Here is a 20258-nt window from a genome sequence, read left to right as displayed (position 1 = left end):
AGAAACCTGGAAATAAGAATAAAAGCCCAATATTGCTTTCCTTGAAGGTACTGCTGTGAAATGAAGCAATGGAGTTTAATGTACAACACTTAATATCTGCAGAAACCTTTTAAAAGTTAACTTTTGTTTTTGAGTTATGATACAAACAGGATAAGCCAGTGTTAGAAAGGAAAAATGGAGCCAATAAAGAGGGTTTCTGATTATAATAGCTTGTTTCTGTTTAATATCATTGAACAGGATGAGGTTTTGCAGAGTTTCTCATGGAAATAGCATCCACAGTACTAAAATGATTACCTCATTCTTAGTACCAGTGCCAAGCACTTAGCCCCACAGTGAACACACGGGGTTGATTTTCAACATGAAACAAGCCAGAAGTGTGGAATGACATTTTCAGGTGACAGTTATGGTCCTATTGCCTGTAATTAGCACCTCTTAACATGCAAACCTGCCTGTGCCTTTTCCAGGCTGTGGAAGCTCAAATACGAAGTTTTGGACAGACCCCTTCCCAACTGCTCATAGAACCACATCCTCCAAGAAGTTCTGCCATGCAGGTGGTAAGTGCCATGTTAACTCTTTGTGACCTGCCATTTTGCTCACTTCCTTTGCTTCCTTACCTTTGCAGAACTGGACACTTTCACTTTGCTTTTATGTGGTTGTGGAATTATGTTATTAAAACCAGCAGATGAGTTACGATTTGGTAGGAGTTGCATGCAGTGCTTAACTATTCTTTTATTTGTTGCAGAAAGGATTGCATTGATTTCTAGTGTAGGCTTTTTTTTTTGTCAGTGTAATCTAAGAACACTTCATCAATTGATTTTGTTAATACCATACCTGTACAGGTGAGAGCCAGTAATCGTGGAGACAATTTAGTTAATCTTTGGCAGATAAGAAACATGGATTTAGGAGGTGGAACTTCCTTGTCATTTCCCCCAGGCTTAGGTTTTCCCCTAAAACCAGGATTACTAGGAATTCATGAGCTGAAACTTACATAGCAAAGAATGTGACTAAATGTGTTTTGCAGTAAAGCTAGGGTGATAAAATCCAGTCAGTGAGCATTAACATGCTTTCCCTTTTACCTCTCCTTGTGTCTAAGATAATTTTATTTTACAAACTATTATTACATTACTGATCACTTTTCATATCATGCTGTGTGCAGTCCTTGCCTTTAAAATACCATTTGTGTTGTTGTAGGTGCAGAACTAAGGATGTTAAGTGATATTCTGACGAGTGGAGCAAATGGTCTGCTAATTCCCAAAGTTTTCAAAAGGTTACATTCCCTTATTGTTACGATGGACATTTTACGCTGCAATGCAAAAAAAACCAAATCAACAAAAAACCACAAAACAAAAACAACAAAAAAAAACCAACCAACCAACCAAAAAAAAACCAAAACCAAAAACCAAAACCAGGTTTTACAGAATGTGCAAGAAGAAAATATGTCCTTATCAAGCAGACTAAAGTTATTAATTTCAAAACATATCTGAAGTGCAGACGGTTTTAAAATATTACAGAGAAACATGACATGTTTCCAAAGTAGCTTACAAACCTTGTGATGCAGGAATCTCAGAAGTTTAAACTTCCTTGATAAACTGAGCTACTGGCCTTTCTCAAATGCATCACATATGGTACCTCAGAGCTGCTCAGTTGCCCGTGCCCTGTGCCCAGGTCCCAGGCAAGCAGACACTGCAGGGACTTGTGTGTGTGTTTCAGAAGAGCCCTGCTAACAGGGATGTTGGGGAGCCCAGGTACTCCCCTTCGTGCAGGCACTTGCCATATATGTGTCCATCTGTCATGGTGCCATGCACTGACCTCTTGCTCTAATATAAAGGGATTTGTTTCAGGAAGAGGAGCAACTCGAGAAGTCGACTATTGACGTATTAGTCAGAACCATTGTTCTATAAATAAATTTGATACCAGGAAGCAGTTTGTGTGGTTTTATCATAATATTTTTCATGATGCTGAATTAGTGAAGATTTAGTATGTAATAGCAGAAATTAAAATCTAAGAAGTTAGCTGTTTCTAAGTCCTGTGGTTTTTAGGGCTGGGGTACACCCAGAAAAAAAAGCCCTTTGTTCTTCACTTGCTGGTTTTGTGGATATTAATGCATGTTTTCATAATAGCACTATATTAAGTGGTTCTAAAAGTATTCCTGGAGCTGAAATACAGTAAGGATACTTTTCCTGTCATAATTTTGAATCATTTCTAGTTGCATTATTTACTGAGTTTTGTGTGCGTGTGTGCATGAATGCAGCTGAATTGGAAGTTACCACGTGCTGTGTTAAGTGCACAAGCCATAATATACACCAGGTGTAGTAATTAGCAGTCACATGAAGGCTGCCTATTTGTCTGATTTTGCTGCTGTTGCTGTATCCCCTTGTGTTTTCAACCATCAGATAGCTGGATTTAATTGAGGCCACATCAGATGAGGCATTACTGACACCTTTAATTGAATGAGCATCCAGGGAGGATTAACTCATAATATTGATTGGCTTTTAGCCACTTGCTCAGAAGGGTGTCTGGATAGCTTATTAGTTGCTTTTATTTACACCTTTATGCAAAGACTGTAAATAGGAATTCAGAGAGCAATATGTTTTTCTAAGTACTCTTAATAACTTTTTTAAAAGGAGTGATAATAAAAATGCAAATGTATTTAATTTTTTTATTAGTTCTGTATAAATAGACATTAAATGTATGCAGTTACATACACATATATGTAATGAAATATTGCAGGTGAAGAATAGCCAAGGGCACTTCATTAGTATTCTAATTTGGTTATTAGAAAATTACAAATACTTGAGCAATGTGGCTACTGGTGATCATGATGATTGTACCTCTGCATTTCAATGGGGTTTTCTTTTTTTCAGATGTACCACACAGTCATAAACCCATCAGATTTCTCCTCACGTTTGATATCCAGATCCTCAATATTTTTTGATGTTTGCAGTATTCTTAGAGAACTTAGTTGAAAAGTTAATAAACTTTTCAACTTACTAAACTAAAAAACAAAAACCTAAAAAATGATGTTGAAAATGAGAGTCTGGATTGATTCTCTCCCTTTAGCATTTCTGGCAACAATGCAGGATAGTGTCTGTAATCACATCCACTTCGTATTCTTTACAACTGCATTTAATTATGTTTGTCCTTTGAAACACATTTGCAGTGAAGTCTTCTACTTTGCATTCATAAATCTTATTTTTGTACACCAGAAATATACACAGAACATATATCTAGTGTATGTGTGTATCTGTTTATTTTAACGTTCTTTCATGTTCTCATCTGGCTTGTAAAGAATTACAGTCTGCCAATTTAATGCAACTTGAGATAATCTCTGGGAGCAGGAATTTCTTTGGCTCAGTATTTTTTGTGTTTCCCTCCTGGTTTGGCATTGCTTTTCTTGACATGATGTCTCTGCAGATATGAAGGGGAATTCTTTTGGCAGAGATAGGCAATTGAAAACTTTTAGTTTAATCTGCTGTGATCTGTAGCGAAGTCAGACACCATGTGTGTCACAAAGGCCTCAAATTAATAGGGTGCAGGCAGGGTTTTCTGCCTAAAATGTGATTTCCACAAGTCTTTCCGCTATTACTGCATTTGCTTTTCTAGTGCAGCTTCTATCAGATTGAGTTTTAATTCAATCTTCCTTCTCTTGTCCTGTCTCTTCTCCTCCCCGTGTTCTCCTTCCCCGTGTACTTGGGTTCTTGTCGTGTGCACTCAACAGTATCTCCTCCTGCAGAGCCCCTTGATGTTCACAGAGCAAGCCCAACAGGATGTTATCATGGTCCTGAAGTTCCCATCCAACTCCCCGGTCACTCACGTGGCTGCCAACACCCAGCCTGGCCTGGCCACTCCTGCTGTGATCACAGTCACTGCAAACAGGCTCTTTGCTGTGAACAAGTGGCACAGCCTCCCTGGTAAGTACATTAAAGCAAGAAGCCCAAGAAACTCCTGCCATCCAGCAGCACTTCTCTTGTCTTGTCACAATTTGCTGCAGAACTGTTGCAAGTTTAAAATGGATAAAGCAAATCCAGTTCATTGACACAGCAGGCTCTTCACGTGTGAGCTTAGTTTCTCCTTGGAAAGGTAATCTGAGCTATTGCAGCAAGATATGTAGCAAACCAAAGGTTTGTAAAAACAGTATGTTTTTTTCCAGGCTATCAGGCACCACGTAAGCAGACAAAAACAGTCTATCACTATTTAGTCACAATAAAGGCACACTCTTCCTCTTAAATCTGTTGTTCTGTCTGTTGGGAGCCTGAGCCCTATCATGTCAAAGGCAGTTTTAAAGCATGTAGAACTTGCCTGAAATCTTCTCTGCCAGTTTTTTCTTGATTAAAAAATTGTTATTTTGCTGTTAAAACCACCCCATGAGAATTAGAAAATAAAATATATGGGAAGTCTTATCTTAAACATCCCAAAGTTACTTATGTAGATGCTTATGTATTGTCAGTATGAAAGAAAAACAAAATAGCCATTTGCACAGCAGCTAATAAAATTAATTTTTCTTTAAAAGTGTGCTGTACTTGAGAATATAATTCTGTTTTTAATTCTGATATTCTCCAATCTTAAAGACATCCATCTTTCTTTTCTTGACTATGACAGTCTTAGGCCCAGGCTGTCAAAGGAAGTTTATTTTGGTGCAGTGCAGTATATTTTTTCAAAGGTTTTTTAAGAAAGGGGGAAAAATGACCTTCTACTAAAATAACTTAAATAGAAGATACTTGCATCAGAGAAACACTTACATGGTTGAAATTCCTACTAAGAAATCTTGACCCATGGTCCTTGATTGCTTTTTGAAAAAAGCCAGATGACTCCCACACTTTTTCCTAATTCTTACAAATTACCTCTCAAATAGAAATACCTATGTATTATTTCACCCGCCTGAGAAACACTTCAAGAGAAAGGTGGGAAGGAAGAGGGGGAAGGGAGACTTGTCTAAGATAACAAGTTGCAAGTGAGAACTATTTACAGGGCCCCCAAGATTTCTTTGAAAGGAGGATGACAGTATCCTCTCATAGCTTGGATGTGTGACCATGGGCATATAATAGTCAAGGCTCTTAAAAAAATGGCCTTTGTAAACATACAACTCATGGGAAGAAGTAGATGTTCAAAAGTGGTAGGAGCTGGTTTTGATTTCAACAGAATTCTACTGGCTGATGATCCATGAGCAAGCAACCAGTTTGGTGAGTGTAGTAATAACTAGTTTGAGTTGAACAGAGCTTTCAGATTTTTCAGGCTTTTCCCTCACCTCTGAAAGGGAGAACAGTAAGCTGTGCTTTTGAGTTGCTATTTTTTTACTTAGAGGCATTTTACACTTGTCTTGCCATTAGACAAACAGAAGTCAACCATAAATATTCAACAAAAAAATCACCTCACCCCACTCCTGTGAGAGCACACATCAGTTACAGGCTGTTAATAGAGTACTGTGCTTAAGATATCTGTCTGTGGACTCCTGAGCCTTTGCTATTGTTGACTTCCAATTTTATAGAAAAATGGGATCTCTTAGGATAAGAGGGCAGGTATCATTACTGCTCCATATCCCCTGCTGTGGTCTTAGCATTGTGTTTGTTAACGAGGCATCATAATAAAAAAGTTAAGTTTCCAAGTGACCAGTTGTCACTAATGTGTAATTAAAAAGCCCATTCCTGTCTTTGCATATGAATTTGGTGGCTTTGCTGACATCTAATGGCACTGGTAGCCAGCAGGATGTTCTTTTTTGTCACATAGATTTCATGTTTTGTTCTGTGTTGGTGTTTCATTGCAGTAGAACTTTGAATTTACTTATGAATCAATTATTTAAGAAATCCTTGTATCAACACTAATTTTTATATTAAGCTGTGGATGGTAGATAAAAAAATCATATGTGTAAGTATTTAGCCATTATTTCTTGTTTCTCTAGCAAGCAGAAATTGTGGGCTGGGCCAGGGGGGCAGGGAGCTGGAGAGCAGTTTGTTTCTTTGTAGTGAAGCTGTGGGGAAAAAAGGGGGTTTTTTTACCCTTGCAGGAGAATTCAGTACATAAACATTTTACTGGTATGCCAGGTGCCCAGATGAAATGTGGGTTGGCAGAATTAATGTATTAACTTCTAAGCAAACTCGCAAATAAATGGGTTTTGGTGAAGGATGAATCCTTAAATACTGGCTGACTGTGAGATGACTACAAGATTTCCTTCTCTGCATCATAAATTGACTTAAAAAAAAAAATGTCCTTTGTGCTCCAGTTGTTCAAAGCAGTGCTTTAAAAAGTAAGGAGGAAAACAGTATTTGCTACAGTCAGCAGATGGTTGTCACATTTTGTTTTCAGTCCTCTTTACCACTTAATTTTGTTTTGTTGCGACAGGAGAGGTTGCCAGTAAAGCATCTGCTAGAGCTTATGGCTCAGGACCAGAGCTGCTGCTGATGGCATACATTCAGAATAGCCCTAATCTAAAATAAATGTTTAATTAAGCAGCCTACAAAAGCACCTGATTTTTTTTTTTTATTTTTCATTCAATTGACGCAGAAGAATCTTGAATAGTTAAAAATAGGGCGTAGCTTTGATGTATAAAATATATGTGGCTTCATGTATTAAAAAAATGCAAAGTTTTAAAATCTTCTTTCCTGAATTCCAGCTCATCAAGGTGCTGTACAAGACCAGCCTTACCAGCTGCCAGTGGAAATCGATCCTCTCATAGGTCTGTCACTTCCTTCTCTCTTTGCGATTCATTAAGCTCTGTATGGTGGCCCTGAAGTGTAGATTACGGTTGTTTTTCACTTGCTGGTTCCTGGGAATGGAATTTTCCTGATAAACCATTTGCATGCAAATTGGAATGCAATGAGCTGTGGCTATGCTGGTATTTCATCAACTCCCCCTCGTTGGTTTGCCTAATTTGAACAGGCCTAGGACGCGTGTCAGTGAAAATTAATATGGATGCTGTAATAATGTGTGATTGAGAATGTGCATGAAGTACTGTCAGGATAATATTGGATCTTTTCATCACTCAGACTTGTTGATGAGCAGGAGCGAGGCACGTTATGATGAATCGGTGGACTGGTAATGTGATGGAGCTCCTTTGCTGAGGAAATTTTCATAATAACAGTGGGGTTCTTAACTGCGCCGTGTTGTGAAAAATAAAACCATGGTGCTAGGGTTTCATCATTAAAGGAGATCAATCCTTTCTTCATAGACCTGCTGTTCAGGCTGAGGGGATTAATGTGTAATTGCAAAGCAGTTGCAAAGTTGAAATATATTGCCCACTCTGGTTTAGTGTTGGGATATTAGTATTCATTTTTCAAGGGTATTGCATCTTTTGATCAGCTTCACCAGTTAAATTTGTGTGTTTTTCTTTTATTAAAAAGGGGTGGACGAATGTCTCTATTTAATGACTCAGTGTAGAGTGTAGTAGATGCAATTAATGACTTTTTATTATAGAGGTTTATCAATTTATGTGGAGCTGGATTTTCAAGTAGCAGGGTTAGAATTTGGTCAGTTCCTTCATTACAGGCCCAGTTTTGGGGAGTGCATATTTGGAGTCTGTAGTATGGCAATTGAACCTTAAACATGATGAGAAAAGAAAAACACAAGTACCTAACACCAAAATACAAACTAGCTGTAGAATGGGAACAAAGAAGACAAGATTCTGTGCCCCCCAGTTTTGTTAGACTTCAAGCTTAGTTTAAAAACTAGCTGTTTCAGTGTGGTTAAATTGGAAAAAAAGTGGTGTGGCCAATTATAGAAGCATGGAAAAATCAGAGCAAAGATGAGCTTGCCTGGATAGGTTAGAATGACAGGTCAGTCAGCCAGTTGGAATAAATTTCAAAACGAATGTGCACATCCTAGTAGGAAGTGCAATAGTTTTGTCTGTAGATCCAGATTCTTCCTGTGTAGCCATTTTGCTGAGTAAGCTCTAGGATCAGGAGCAGTGGGGGCATATTAAACCATTTTATAGATCTGATAAAATTAAAGTGTTTTTCCCAAGTTTTTGAAATCAATCCTCATCTGGATAATGAAATAGTTATTATGAGGCAGACACGTGCTATAACTCTCCTTTCCTTCCTGAAATAGATTATATCCAAAAAATGTTTGGAGCAGGAAATGTGTGTTCTAATTTAAAGCCTGATATCAAGTAGATCTTAGAAGTGTAAATAAATATTACTGAAAAAAAACCCAAATTACATTGGTACAAAGACCTTTAAGTTAATGTTCACATTCTGAAAAATGGTTTAATATTCTCTTCCTACAACAGATCTCAAATCAGCCTTGTGATTACACTGGACATAGTTTAAAAGGTTTAAAGCTTTCTTTGTCATTGCTAAGTAGCATGATTGGATGCAAGCAAGTAATTATGTAGGTAATATTAGAGGTTTTTAATTGTGGCTAGACACATTTACCTATAAATGGCACCTAAGAGGGCCACAAAATTACACTTTTATTGTTATAGCAAGAATCTTGTTGCTGTCTTAGTTGTAAGGAGGGATTTCTGCCCTCCTCATTTTCCTGGTGTACAGGAAGACATAAAACAGCAATGTCTGATATGACACAGACCCCTGACCTCTTTTTGAGGTGAAGTTTTTTGAAGGCATTATCCTCACTGAATTAGTTGATCTGCATATCTTTTGAGGTTCCTTTGCTGCTATTTTGTCATACAAAGCAGTTCACTGTGCATTTATAACATGGTGCTGTTACCCTTTCAGTGGCCTCAAGATCAGTGAAGGCCACATTTGTGTTACGTGCAGAGAGCAAGTGGCAACACCTTGCTAGATTATTTGCTAGCCATATGGGCAAGACAGTATCAACATTTTAAATATAGCAAAAGCGTAAATAAATGAAAGATTTGATAGTGAGTAAATGGAATAAGCCCAAGGCTTGGGAGGTAGCTGGCCTATGAGAATGGAAAGGAGTCAAAGTACAAAGAGTAAAGAAGAGCACAGGACCAGGACAGAGGTAGGTCTGGAAGACTGCCTGGATGGAAATAATGGTGCTCCAAGCAGTTGGCAGACAAACCCAGGAGAAATTACTTACCTGGGATGGAAATCAGGTTCCCTCAGGAACAAAGCACACTGTAAGTTCTTCCTGCAGTGTAGGATTTTCACCGTATATTGTGTGTATGTGTATATATGTATATATATATATATATATATATATATATATATATATATATATATATGCACACCTTATTAATCTAAGGACAAGATATAATCTGACAAATGTGTTCATTAATTGATTCCTGTCCATTTTATGGGTACCCAATGCAAGAGTATCTCAGGAAATAAAACATTAAGTGATCAAAATAGGGCAAGTAATTTCTCCCAGTCCTAAAGTTAATTGTGGAGATAAGCTGGTTAATTTTTGTGCCATGTTTAAACAAAAGTGAACAGTAGTGATGTTTACTGAAGTTTTTCTTCTTTCAAATGGCACTGCTTGCAATGAAATACATCTGATGTACAATTTAAAATCATGACCCCATGTGTGCTGCATTTGACCCACTATGTTGTTGCCGTGCGAGACCGGCTCCGGGTGGTCACCTGCGGGACACGGCAGGAGGAGGGGAGAGGCGGCGCCGCTTTTCCCTTCGGCTCTGCGAGGCACAGTTCTAGCATGGGAACAACGAGAGGGCGACACGGGGCTCGGGTGCAAACACGTGTTTATTGTGGGAGCGCATTCCCGAGACCACCGGGACACCGACCAGGGGCTGGTTATACCCGTGCTGGGGGTGGGGGGGAACCTGAGCCACGGACAATGGGATGGGAGGCAGGGGATAGGGGCAGGGAAACCACGGGGACAGCGATGAGAAAGGCGGGGGGGCAGGGACAGACTGTGTGGCGAGGGGGAAGGACAAGGGAGCACAGGATCGGGACAAGGGACTGCACGGGGAGTTGGGAGGTGTGGGCTGAGTTGCAGGACAAAGTGGGAACGTGTGGGAAGGAGGGAGGGGGAATAGGGGGGGAAGAAGAGAAAATTATAAATCCCACAACTCAATCTTTTTAATTTACTTGAAGGAAAGGGAGTTCTCAGGTAAAAACAAATTAGCAACGTTACAAATTACTGAGAAAACATAAATCAAGAGACATCAGAAAGTGATACACCATTCATAGTTACAATGATTGGGGCAAAAATCTTTTCCACATTACAGTTTAAGATAAAGGGTACAAAATTATCATAAACACATTCTGTATCGAGGATGAAAGCAGGATTCATGATGCGATGCTTGTGGTTTTTTTGAATTCTAGCAGAGCAGAATCAGCGACGTGGTTTCTCTCATTTGATTATTTGATTGCGAAGTTGGCATAGCATTGTGGGCAGCAATTATAGGGGATGATCTTTCCTTCTATAAGATATAACTCAGTCCAAGAAGTTATTTCCAAATTATCACAAGCAATGGGGAAAACTTGTATTGAAATAATATGGGAACTTTGGACAAGGTACATTTAGGGGATGGGATAGAGGGGTAAACCTGGGTGCCACTGTTTCAGGGGAAAGAAAACAGTGGAGCCTGGTCCGGGTTTCCAGCTCCACTTCCTTTGAAGGGCCCCCCCCCCACAGCAAAGGGGAAAGCTCTCTTACAAAGGGAAGTCCTCTAACGGGGGGGGCTCCTCCATCGACCTCTCCCATCAGAGGGGGAGCCAGAAGAAGGACTGGGGGATTCATCCAACCTCACCTCCCCCCCAGTAGGGGCTGTCCTCGCTAAAGGATGGTTCAGGGCCATTGGGGGAGGGTGGGGCCGGCGGGAAAACTTGGGCAGAAGAGAAAGGTTACAGCAGGAAAATGGGGTCCCTGTAGCGTGGCCAGCACCATCTTGGGAGGGGGTGCCAGGTGCACTGCACCTCGCCCAGGGAGGCACGGCCAATGCCACCCCTAAGGGAGGATAACAGTGTCCGGCAGGGTGCTTGGGGTGGCTCGGCCGCTGCCATCCCCAAGGGAGAAGGTTTGGGGAAGTCCGTGGGGAAAAGGGAAGAGGGGACTTCGCAGAAGCTGAAGGGGAAAACTACAGGAGAGGAGCCCAACGTGGCTGGAAGCCGATGAAATGCATGTATGTGAAGGGCCTCTCTTAGGATGTTAACAATTCTCCCATAGCTGATGTGTCGCCATTTGCAATTCTGTCCCATTGGTGTCCTTTCGATCCCCCCTGCCCCCATAGCCCAGAATAGGGAGGAGAGGGTAGAAAAGGCAGCTTTCCGAGAAAGAGAAGGAGCTTTCCAGTATGAGTTACCCAAAAAAGACCGAGCGAGGTTGCGTCCTCCTCGGAAAAGAAAAAGCCTCCCGGCTGCCAGGGACATGCAAGGCTACAGCCCCTGTCTGGACGTGGACGGTGGTTAAAACTCAAAAGAAAAAAAGGTAGCTCAGCCACCCACCAGGATCCCACCCTGCTCTGACCCAACTTACCTTCCGGGCTCGGGTGGTGAAATCTCTATCTCTCTTATTGGTGATGAAAAATCCCACTGAACTGAGGACGTATTCTTTCGCGGTTTGGCTCTCCCAGAGGCCTGGGTGTTCCCCCATTAACCAGGGTTCATCCCTGAAACCCTGGGTTCGGCCACTGTCAGCCTCTGGTCTCCATTCAAATGGGGGAGAGGCAGCGCCGCTTTTCCCCTTCGACTCTGCCAATGTTCAATCTTTCATTTATTTCTTAGCTGCATGTCACTTAAGAAGGGAATTTCTTCTATTTTCAAATATATACAACAAAGAATTAGCATTGTTCCTAGAAGTGTAATGAGATTTTGAAGTAGAATTGGAAAGAAAATGTCCCTGCTACCAAAAAAAAAAAAAGTAACAGAAGTGAGGAATATATTTGGTGTGAATGTAGGGTGGATGCTAAAATGTCTTGGTCTGTATGTTTTTCTGTTCAGCCAGCAATACAGGTATGCACAGGAGGCAAATCACCGACCTTTTAGACCAAAGCATTCAGGTGCATTCCCAGTGTTTTGTCATCACCTCTGATAATCGTTACATCTTGGTCTGTGGCTTCTGGGACAAGAGTTTCCGTGTTTACTCTACTGACTCAGGTAAGGTATTTTTAAAACACGCAAACTGCCTAAAAGATTTTTTTCTGTTCATAATCAGCCTACTGTTTCAAATAAAGGAGGAGGGGTGGAATATGTATTTATTCCCCTATTGATAATGTTTGTAAAATCTTTCCTTGCCTTCTGCTGCCAAGAATTGTGTACTATCATTTTTGTGGAATGATAGCAAATGTGAGAGAAGGAGCTCTGGTTTAGACTGAGCTTCACACTTCAAACTTACAGGACAGGGATACCTGCTCTTGCACTGTAGTTTTTACAGGTGAGTTTCACTGTAGTTTTCACAGTTTGTGTGAAGCCTGGCATATCAGAAGAGTTAATTATTCGTAAAGTATTTACGTGAATTAACTCTGGTTGGTTTTCAGCACCAGAGAACTGGGTTTTTTCAGAAAATTCAGACAAGTACCGTAGAATAAGAAGAGAAGTTTTGAAATCTGGTGAAAGAATACTATGAAAGCCTTTTAAAACTATGCCATACTATAAGAATTGATTTGGAGCCACTGAATTCTTTTACATAGCATAAACTGATCAATGTAATGGGCAGCAGTTAAATTAATCTGTCAGCTGGAGGGTGTCCAAAGTATTGAAGTCATGAATGTGCCATGCTAAATAGAAAAGAATCTTTCCATGTAGGAGCTACAGGAATTTAAAAGCTATGGAACCCCAGGAAAAACTAAGTATGATATTTTTTTTCCTTTCATTATCTTATAATGGAAATAGTGACCTCACTGCAAGGTACTTCTTTGGGATTAATGACCCAATGTGGTTAATGGGTGTGTGCCATCAAGCTTTCCAGTAGGTTTTAATCCCTAGGGAATATTTTACATATTTCTCATAGTTTATTAAATATATTAGTTAACAGTGTTTTTCACGCTTGGCAAACCAAAATGTCTGACAAAACAGAATGGTCTTTAATGAAAATATTTTAAGACTTTAGATCTCGTGGCGTATTCAGTATTTTGTGATTTTTACAATTTTAAAGCCTCAAGTATAAAGAAGAAGTTCCATTTATGTAATATTTACTGCCCATAATTCATTATACAGACATCTTGTTAGACCCTTCTTAGGTTCATTTTCTCATTGATGAAAATAAATTTACATAGAGCTGTGAATTTAAAGTGGAACTTCAGAAAGGATAGCTAGCAGTAATAAATATTCAGTGTATGCTTGATTTATATGAATAGAGAAATAATTCTATTATATCAAAGGATGTATTTTACTTTACACCTATGAAAGCAACTAGTATGGTTTTGGTAGCCTTGCCCTGTATCAATCTGAATAACTTTAAGCTATTTCCTCTGTGTATGGCAGATTCACCAGGCACCTTTTTACTACCATAACTAATCAGGGTATAAGCCAAAATACCATTGTCAGAAAAGTTTTAGATTTGTTTCTTATATTTGTCAATACAGCAAGTGTAGCTTAAATGAAGTGAATTCAGATGTAGTTTACTTTGCTTCAAATTGAAATGAGAATAAAGTAGGGAAATATTTTGAAATCAACAGAACATCAAGGGGAAAAGATGATGTGATCAGTAATGCATGAAGGCACATGATCAGAAGTGTTGAATTCAATTACATTTTAGCACTTGCACAAACGAAGAGAACCATTTTCCTATCAGATCTTTGGTTTGTTTGTTTTTAATAGGAAATACTTTCAACTTAAATCATGGGTTATCAGCATAGCCAATATAGCAGAAGCACAATAAAACCTTCCTCCAGAAGTGGGAATGACTTCTAGACAATGTTTTAGTTTCAGTACTGCAGACTTGAGACTTATTTTTCTTTTAATTATTTGTAGTGCAGCTGTCAAATAAAACATTAACTAGAAAATTTGTTCTGTCAAAAAGGGATATCAGTGCAAATGAAAAAGTTTGATATTATTGTATAGAGGGGACAACTCATGTTAAAGAAAGCAGGAAAGTTTGAGGAATTCTTATGAAATTAGTAATTTATTTTTTTAGCAATATAAAATAGCAAAATCGTATTTCTTGTTTTGATGAAATTCATTGAATCTTAGGCTGTACAGTAACAAAATAAAAAATAACCAGGCAGAAATAACCTTGTCAAATGCTTGTTTTCTAGAACAGAACCTATATAAAATTAAAAATTATTGAGAAGGAGGTCTCTATAACTCAGCATAAACTTGCATTCTAGAAGTATAAATTAACCCAGGTAATATCAATACAACTGAAAAATATATTACATAATTATTTGACCCCTGAGTTACTCACTCTTGCACTACAAGACAGGTATGCACAGTAAGAGCACAGCCAGGGTTTTGCTCTGTCCACTCAGAAATGGCTTATGTGGTTGCACTTCATCTCACAATTGGAAGGTTTAGAGCAGGCTTATAAGCTTTTCCAGTGTTTGATTTTGAATCTCATGTACAGGTTTCCTTTAAATTGCATCTTGTTATTTTTCCTTCATGTACTAAAGCAGTTTCCCCTCTTTTTTGTGTAAATTCATATATGTCTTGGTTTTTTGCTGGTTTTCTTCACTTTAATGAAATTACCTTTTTGATTCTGTTATAAATTGGGCTGTAAACTCTATTTTTATTCTTTCCTCAGAACCACTCCCTGAAGTCTTTTGTTCACATTAATTGCTATTTAGTGGCTGGATACAAATACAGTGCTTTTGTACTGTTCAAAAAGAGGCTGTGAAATGTTCCCTATTACCCATATTAAGGGACCAATAGTTTTTAATTCATGCCCCAAAATATTTTATAAAAATGTGCTTGAGTCCCAACACTGATCTGTGTTACTTATTATTTTTAAATGCTTTTCAGAACATTTAATGTAATTTTATTTTTATTCATTTATATTCAGAAATGCAGTAGTCTGTATTTCCTGTTTCTTTTTTTTTTTTGGCCTGTTTTGTCAATCCTTCCAAAGCCATGTCTTTTTCCCTTCTGTTCTTCTTTGTTCTTTATTCAGCCCAAAGCACAAATGGTCATTTGGGTTGAGAAAGCCAGGGTCACATGTTGGAGGCATCACACTTCACAAAAGTGTGATTGGGTGCAGGATTTGTCCTGACCCCTGCTACCTGAAGGGACTGAGTAGGTGCATGAGAAAAGCATGTGTGTGTTCTTTATCCTGCTTCTTCAAGATCTGCAATTGCTGTGCTTCAGCAAATCCAGTTAGACTTTTGAATAAAGTATAATATTAAGGGACTGAAAATATTTTTTGTATGGGTTGTATGCACTTTTAATTAAGTTCCCACCAAGTAAATGAAGAAAAATTAGTACTCCCCACTATAGTTCTATTTTGAACTTTATTTTTTGGATAAAGAAAATATTCCTAAAACACTTTTTAACATATTTAATTTGTCTTAGAATAAGAGAGTAGTTTTTAAAGAATCAATTTGCTGTGTTCCAGGTAAATTGATGCAAATAGTGTTTGGCCACTGGGATGTTGTGACCTGTCTGGCTCGTTCCGAGTCCTACATTGGAGGGAATTGTTACATCCTCTCGGGATCCCGGGATGCAACCTTGCTGCTCTGGTACTGGAATGGCAAAACCAACGTCATCGGTGATAACCCAAGAGGTAAGAAAAAACCCAAACCACCTGGTTTATGAGGAGGTTGTCTCAAAATGCCTTGAGCAAATACTTTATAGAACAGAATTTTAGGAAGGGTGCTATGTGCCCAATCATCACAATCGCATACGAGGCATTCTGATTGTTGCAGTGCAAGCAGCAAGGCTCACAGCATATAACCAAACTAATGAGGCAGAGTAACCCTGCTCCAGCCTCATTCAGTGTTAACCCCTCCCCACTCAACTCACCTTGCACTTGCCAAAGTATTTATTCTCTTCCATCTTGCACCATTTCCCAGGAATTCCTGAATCCTGGCTTTTATTAAAGAAGATATGCTCTTTTAACTCTACAAGAAACAGTGAACCACCATGACTGTTCAACTCTGTATTACGAATAAGGAAAGGTAGAAAGTTATGCCAATTTCACTCCACACCAAAAAAACAAAAAACTTCTGATCCCCAAAGCAAAGAAAAAGGCAGACATAGAACTGGGAAAAAGCCTGTAGTAAGCCAATTTACAGGAATGAGAGGCTTTCAAGAGATCTTGTGAGAGCTTATATATATATATAAATTTAGGGGCACATTGTATCCAAGCAGCAGTCCTGTTCAGCAAAAAATAAAATGCCCTGAAGGAAAGGGGTAAGAAAAGGATATTCTATCCTATGAAGAGTATTTCTTAGGTTTTCTTCCATTCATTTTCTTTCATTCAATCTCTGATCCTGTTTAAATAGTAGTAAAAATTGCTCTGAAGAGGGTAAAATGGACATCTGGAAAGCAAGAAGTGGTATTAGATCTGTCATGTATTGCAGTTATAGCTGGCACACAGTTTTATATAATTAAAACAATACCTGACATCTTCCAAATTAATCAGTTTGGTAGAGCTTTGTGTTCCATATTCAGTCTGTTACTCATCTGGAGTTATTTGAATTTGAAACACAGAGGTGAATTGACTGAAAATTGCATCCTGTGAGTGACTTTGAAGAAGCACAACTAATCAATATCAGAACAAATATCTGAATTTAACTTGCAAATTATATGATGTTGATTGTGAAAGCTATTCAAAAGTTGAACAAGATGCAGCTCAGTTCACACAGTTACAGAATCTTAAGGCAGATGATGTGTGAAAACTATCCCTATTATCCTTCCAAGCAGCCCTGTTCAAGAGATGGGGATTTTTCTGGGAAGTGGCTAGCAGAGTATTAAGAGCATCTTTAAATAAATATGGCTTTGCTTGAGGGAAAAAAAATCTCTGTGAAGACTTCATACATATTTTGCAATCTATCAATTTAAAGAAAATGCAAACTCTGTTATTTTTGCAGACCTTGAAAACACCAAAGAGTTAGTAGATTCCTAAGTGTGCCTTGAGAAGTTGTACTTGTCCCACACTTTCCAGGCTTGCCTGCTCTGTGAATGAGACCTTGAGGCTACAGACTCCTTGATCACCCTAACAGATTATTTGCTGAGGTTCTGTACCTACTATTGGACTCAAATATGTACATTTTGTTGCAATCTATTGGCTATCTTCTCTAATGCAGATTTCTAAGTTACTAGAATTTTGCAGTTTTCAGAGGCAATGCCAGGCAATTCTAGCTGCTCTTTAAAATCACACAGTAGCTACCTGGTAAATCTCTGTGCTTGTAGTTCTATTAGACTTGGACTTCTAGGAATTTGCAATGACTCCTGTGTTTATCAACTGCCTTTATGTAAGGATTTTTGTGATACTGCATGCCTGGAAACCTCTGTTATCAATTGGAATCTCGTGGCACTATACATAGTCCTAGACATGGGTATAGACAGTTCCTGCTTCAAAGAGATGGTAATCTGGGGTGTTTAATTTTTCCCAGAAATAGCTGTCTGTAGGCTTCTCTGTTCAGTCAAAAATTTTTGTTGAAAAGACAAATGAAAGGAGCTGTTTCTGTTTAGTTCTGATTTTGTCAGAAATGGAAAGCACGAGGAGATTTGTTGGGTTCTGAGCCCTGTTACTGCAGCTGTAACTTCCATCCATTTGCTGGATGTTGATATTTAACTAGTCTAATGTCTTTCTGTATTTGAAGCTAATAGTTCTTTTACTTCAAAATATAGTTAATTCATGCTTTCAATGAGCACTATTCACTGGAATGTTATATACTGTCAAAGTTGATATTTCTTCTCTTTTTATTCTCTATTTACTTATCTCTAATGTTCATCTTAAAATGACTTCACAGCAATTTGCATCTAATGGTACTTTACCAAATCATGGTGCCAGAGTAATTTCAAGGAAAAGTGATTTCAACCAGGTAGTGTTGTTTTCCTCCTCTCAGAGGAGGCACCTATTGCCTCAGATGTACATCAGCCTGCAGGCTGGTATGATCTATCTACTCTAAATAATATCCTATTAGGCACCCATTATTCCACCAGTTACATTTTATTTAGGTTTACTTGTCTGATTACTTTCAGAGAGCTGAGCTCTGGATCTTTGGCTCTGTGCATACATGTTTTAGAATGATACTTGAGTTGAAAAGCCAGGTGGGCTATGGCACACATGATAAATAAGTGGCTTGATATTATCAAGGACAATTCTCAAGCTGACTTGACTGTATTGAAATAATTTTCTGGTTTTGGGTTAACAGAGGAAAAATGTTACGGGAATGCTAATTATTTACATTATTTATATTCTACTTTTGAGGCTGACTTTTAAAAGAAATTATAGCTATGGAGTCTCACTCTCTTATTTAGTTTCTCCCCAATACCTCTCAAATGCACTGATCAATGTAAACCAAATCTGACAAATTGAGGTCTCAGAGATATGAAATTTCTACATGGGACATGTCTGCTGGAAACGATTTTATTCTTCACGAAACAGCTTGATTACATTTAGGTTAAATAATTTTTTTCCTTCTCAAATTAAAACCTGAAATGCAAAAAAAAAAATTCATTATGCTCTTTGATCAAATGTAGAGTTTTCCTCTTTCTAAATTAATTTGTTTTGAAAATGTAAACGTATGGCACTACTTCACTTTGGAGCACAGGCCTTTTTCTGATGCAGAAATGTTTCTGGGGACAATTTCTGACCAAGCCTTGGAATAATTCAGAGCAGAGCTGAGGACCTGAAGTAGTTGTATCCTTTGGAATAGCCTTGAGCTGTTTTGCTTTCACATTAATTAGCAAAATTTAGTGTGGAGATGTAAAGTCACTTTGCATAGTGCAAAGGGCTTTTCCTTTTCTCTCCTTGGCATGTGGCTGGCTTGGGGGAGGTAGGAGGGAGAGGATGTGACCCTCCCCTCAGTACTCCTTGTGATCTGTGGCACACAAAGTTGGCTTCTGCATATTTAGAGGCACCACTTGGGGATGTGACATTATGCACCAGGACTTGTTTGGTAGAATGTGTGTAGATTTCTGGGGGAGGGATGTGGAAAGACGCTGTGTTTTGTCCTTGCCCAGCCTAAGGAGGTGGATGTGGGGGGCAGGCAAGAAGTGGGGGGAGGGAGGAGGGATTGTGTGATGGCTGTAGAAGAGATGAGAAAATTCATTTCCATACAAATGGTGAGCATCACTTTCAGATCCCACTTTCTCTTTGAAGCTCAAGTAGCAACTCCTGTTTAGACATTTCTTAGGTTGGGGGATCGAATTGTAATCACAGAACCATAGGAAACAGGGCGGGCAGGAGCTTTGGTCACCTGATTTATTCTCTTTTCCTAATGAGGGCTTAACTATGCCAAAACCAATTTCCACTGATGTTTGTCCAATCTTCCCTTAAAAACTACAGCAAATACCTTTTTGGGCCTTAGAAGCCCAGTCCTTATCAGTCTTTTCCCTGTGTTCAGCCTAGTACCCAGGTTTTTTTGCAGCAGTTGCATTCTATTGTCTTTTACCTATTTTTCCTTTGTGTAGAGAACAGATTATTTCCTTCTTGCAGCTACTTCCAGTTATTTGGATTGCCATGACCTGGAATTCTTTGCCTCCAACTTTAATAACTCAATTCTTTGTTTTTTGCCATAAGTCATGTTTTTCCAGACCTCTGATTTTTTTTGTGTGTTCCTCTCTTCAGTTGACTGTCTTCCTCAAAGTAGACCCAGGAATGCAGCTGAAGCCTTTCCAGTAATAAGTAGAAAACAACCCGTTTTACAGACCAGTACTTTTCACATCCCCAGGGAATATCTGTTTCTTTCAAAACATGACACTGTCAATTCTTTTGCAAGCACAAGCTAGTATGAATGTCAGTGTTTTCTGAAGAACCTATTCACTTGTGTCTCCTCTGTGTAGTTTGGCTATGAAATCTCATCTCCAAATTTCCTGAAATGAGTTCTTTTTTAGACTGTTTCTCCAATTTGTCAAATTTACTTTGAATTTTTATCCTGTCCTCCAGCAGCCTTGCAGCAACTCATCTGAAAATATACTTTGCAGTCTTATTCTATTAAATTGGTAATTGAAAGAAATGTTATCTAATACGTAGTTCAGGAATGCCCATCAATACATTTACCATTTTGACAATGAATAGCTTAACGAATATAGCTTTCCAATATATAATAGTATCTTCTGAATGTCTGCTTCCCTGTTTTCCTTAAGAAATAGCTCATGTGGAACAGTGCTGGAGTTCTTACTAAAGTAAAAATATGTGATGTTTCCCTGAACATGTCCTGTTACTTTGCTATTGCAAGAAAAAAATAGCTTTGACATGATTTGTTCAGAACAAATCCAAATCAGCTGTTACTCATCTCCTTGTTTTCTTGTAGGAAATTGTGTGTGTGTATA

At 38.7% G+C, this 20258-nt stretch overlaps 1 protein-coding gene across 6 annotated transcripts in view; it reads left to right on the top strand.

Moving 5' to 3' along the window:
• LRBA (LPS responsive beige-like anchor protein) overlaps positions 1-20258 on the top strand; it is a 392984-nt gene that overhangs the window by 351593 nt on the left and 21133 nt on the right. For 4 of the 6 annotated variants that reach the window (XM_085579288.1, XM_085579287.1, XM_085579291.1 and 1 more), the window contains 5 exons: positions 465-554; positions 3719-3911; positions 6608-6670; positions 11823-11978; positions 15370-15537. In XM_085579288.1, the coding sequence (XP_085435414.1) occupies positions 465-554; positions 3719-3911; positions 6608-6670; positions 11823-11978; positions 15370-15537 (670 nt within the window). The remainder of the gene's footprint in view (positions 1-464; positions 555-3718; positions 3912-6607; positions 6671-11822; positions 11979-15369; positions 15538-20258) is intronic. The other 2 variants (XM_085579290.1, XM_085579289.1) reach the window with 1 other exon arrangement.

This window comes from Lonchura striata, chromosome 4, assembly GCF_050655825.1.
Source record: "Lonchura striata isolate lonStrDom1 chromosome 4, ASM5065582v1, whole genome shotgun sequence".
In the NCBI taxonomy this organism is placed as follows: domain Eukaryota; kingdom Metazoa; phylum Chordata; class Aves; order Passeriformes; family Estrildidae; genus Lonchura; species Lonchura striata.
Note: the sequence above shows the minus strand (reverse complement) of the source record. Positions and strands in the feature narration are given on the sequence as shown.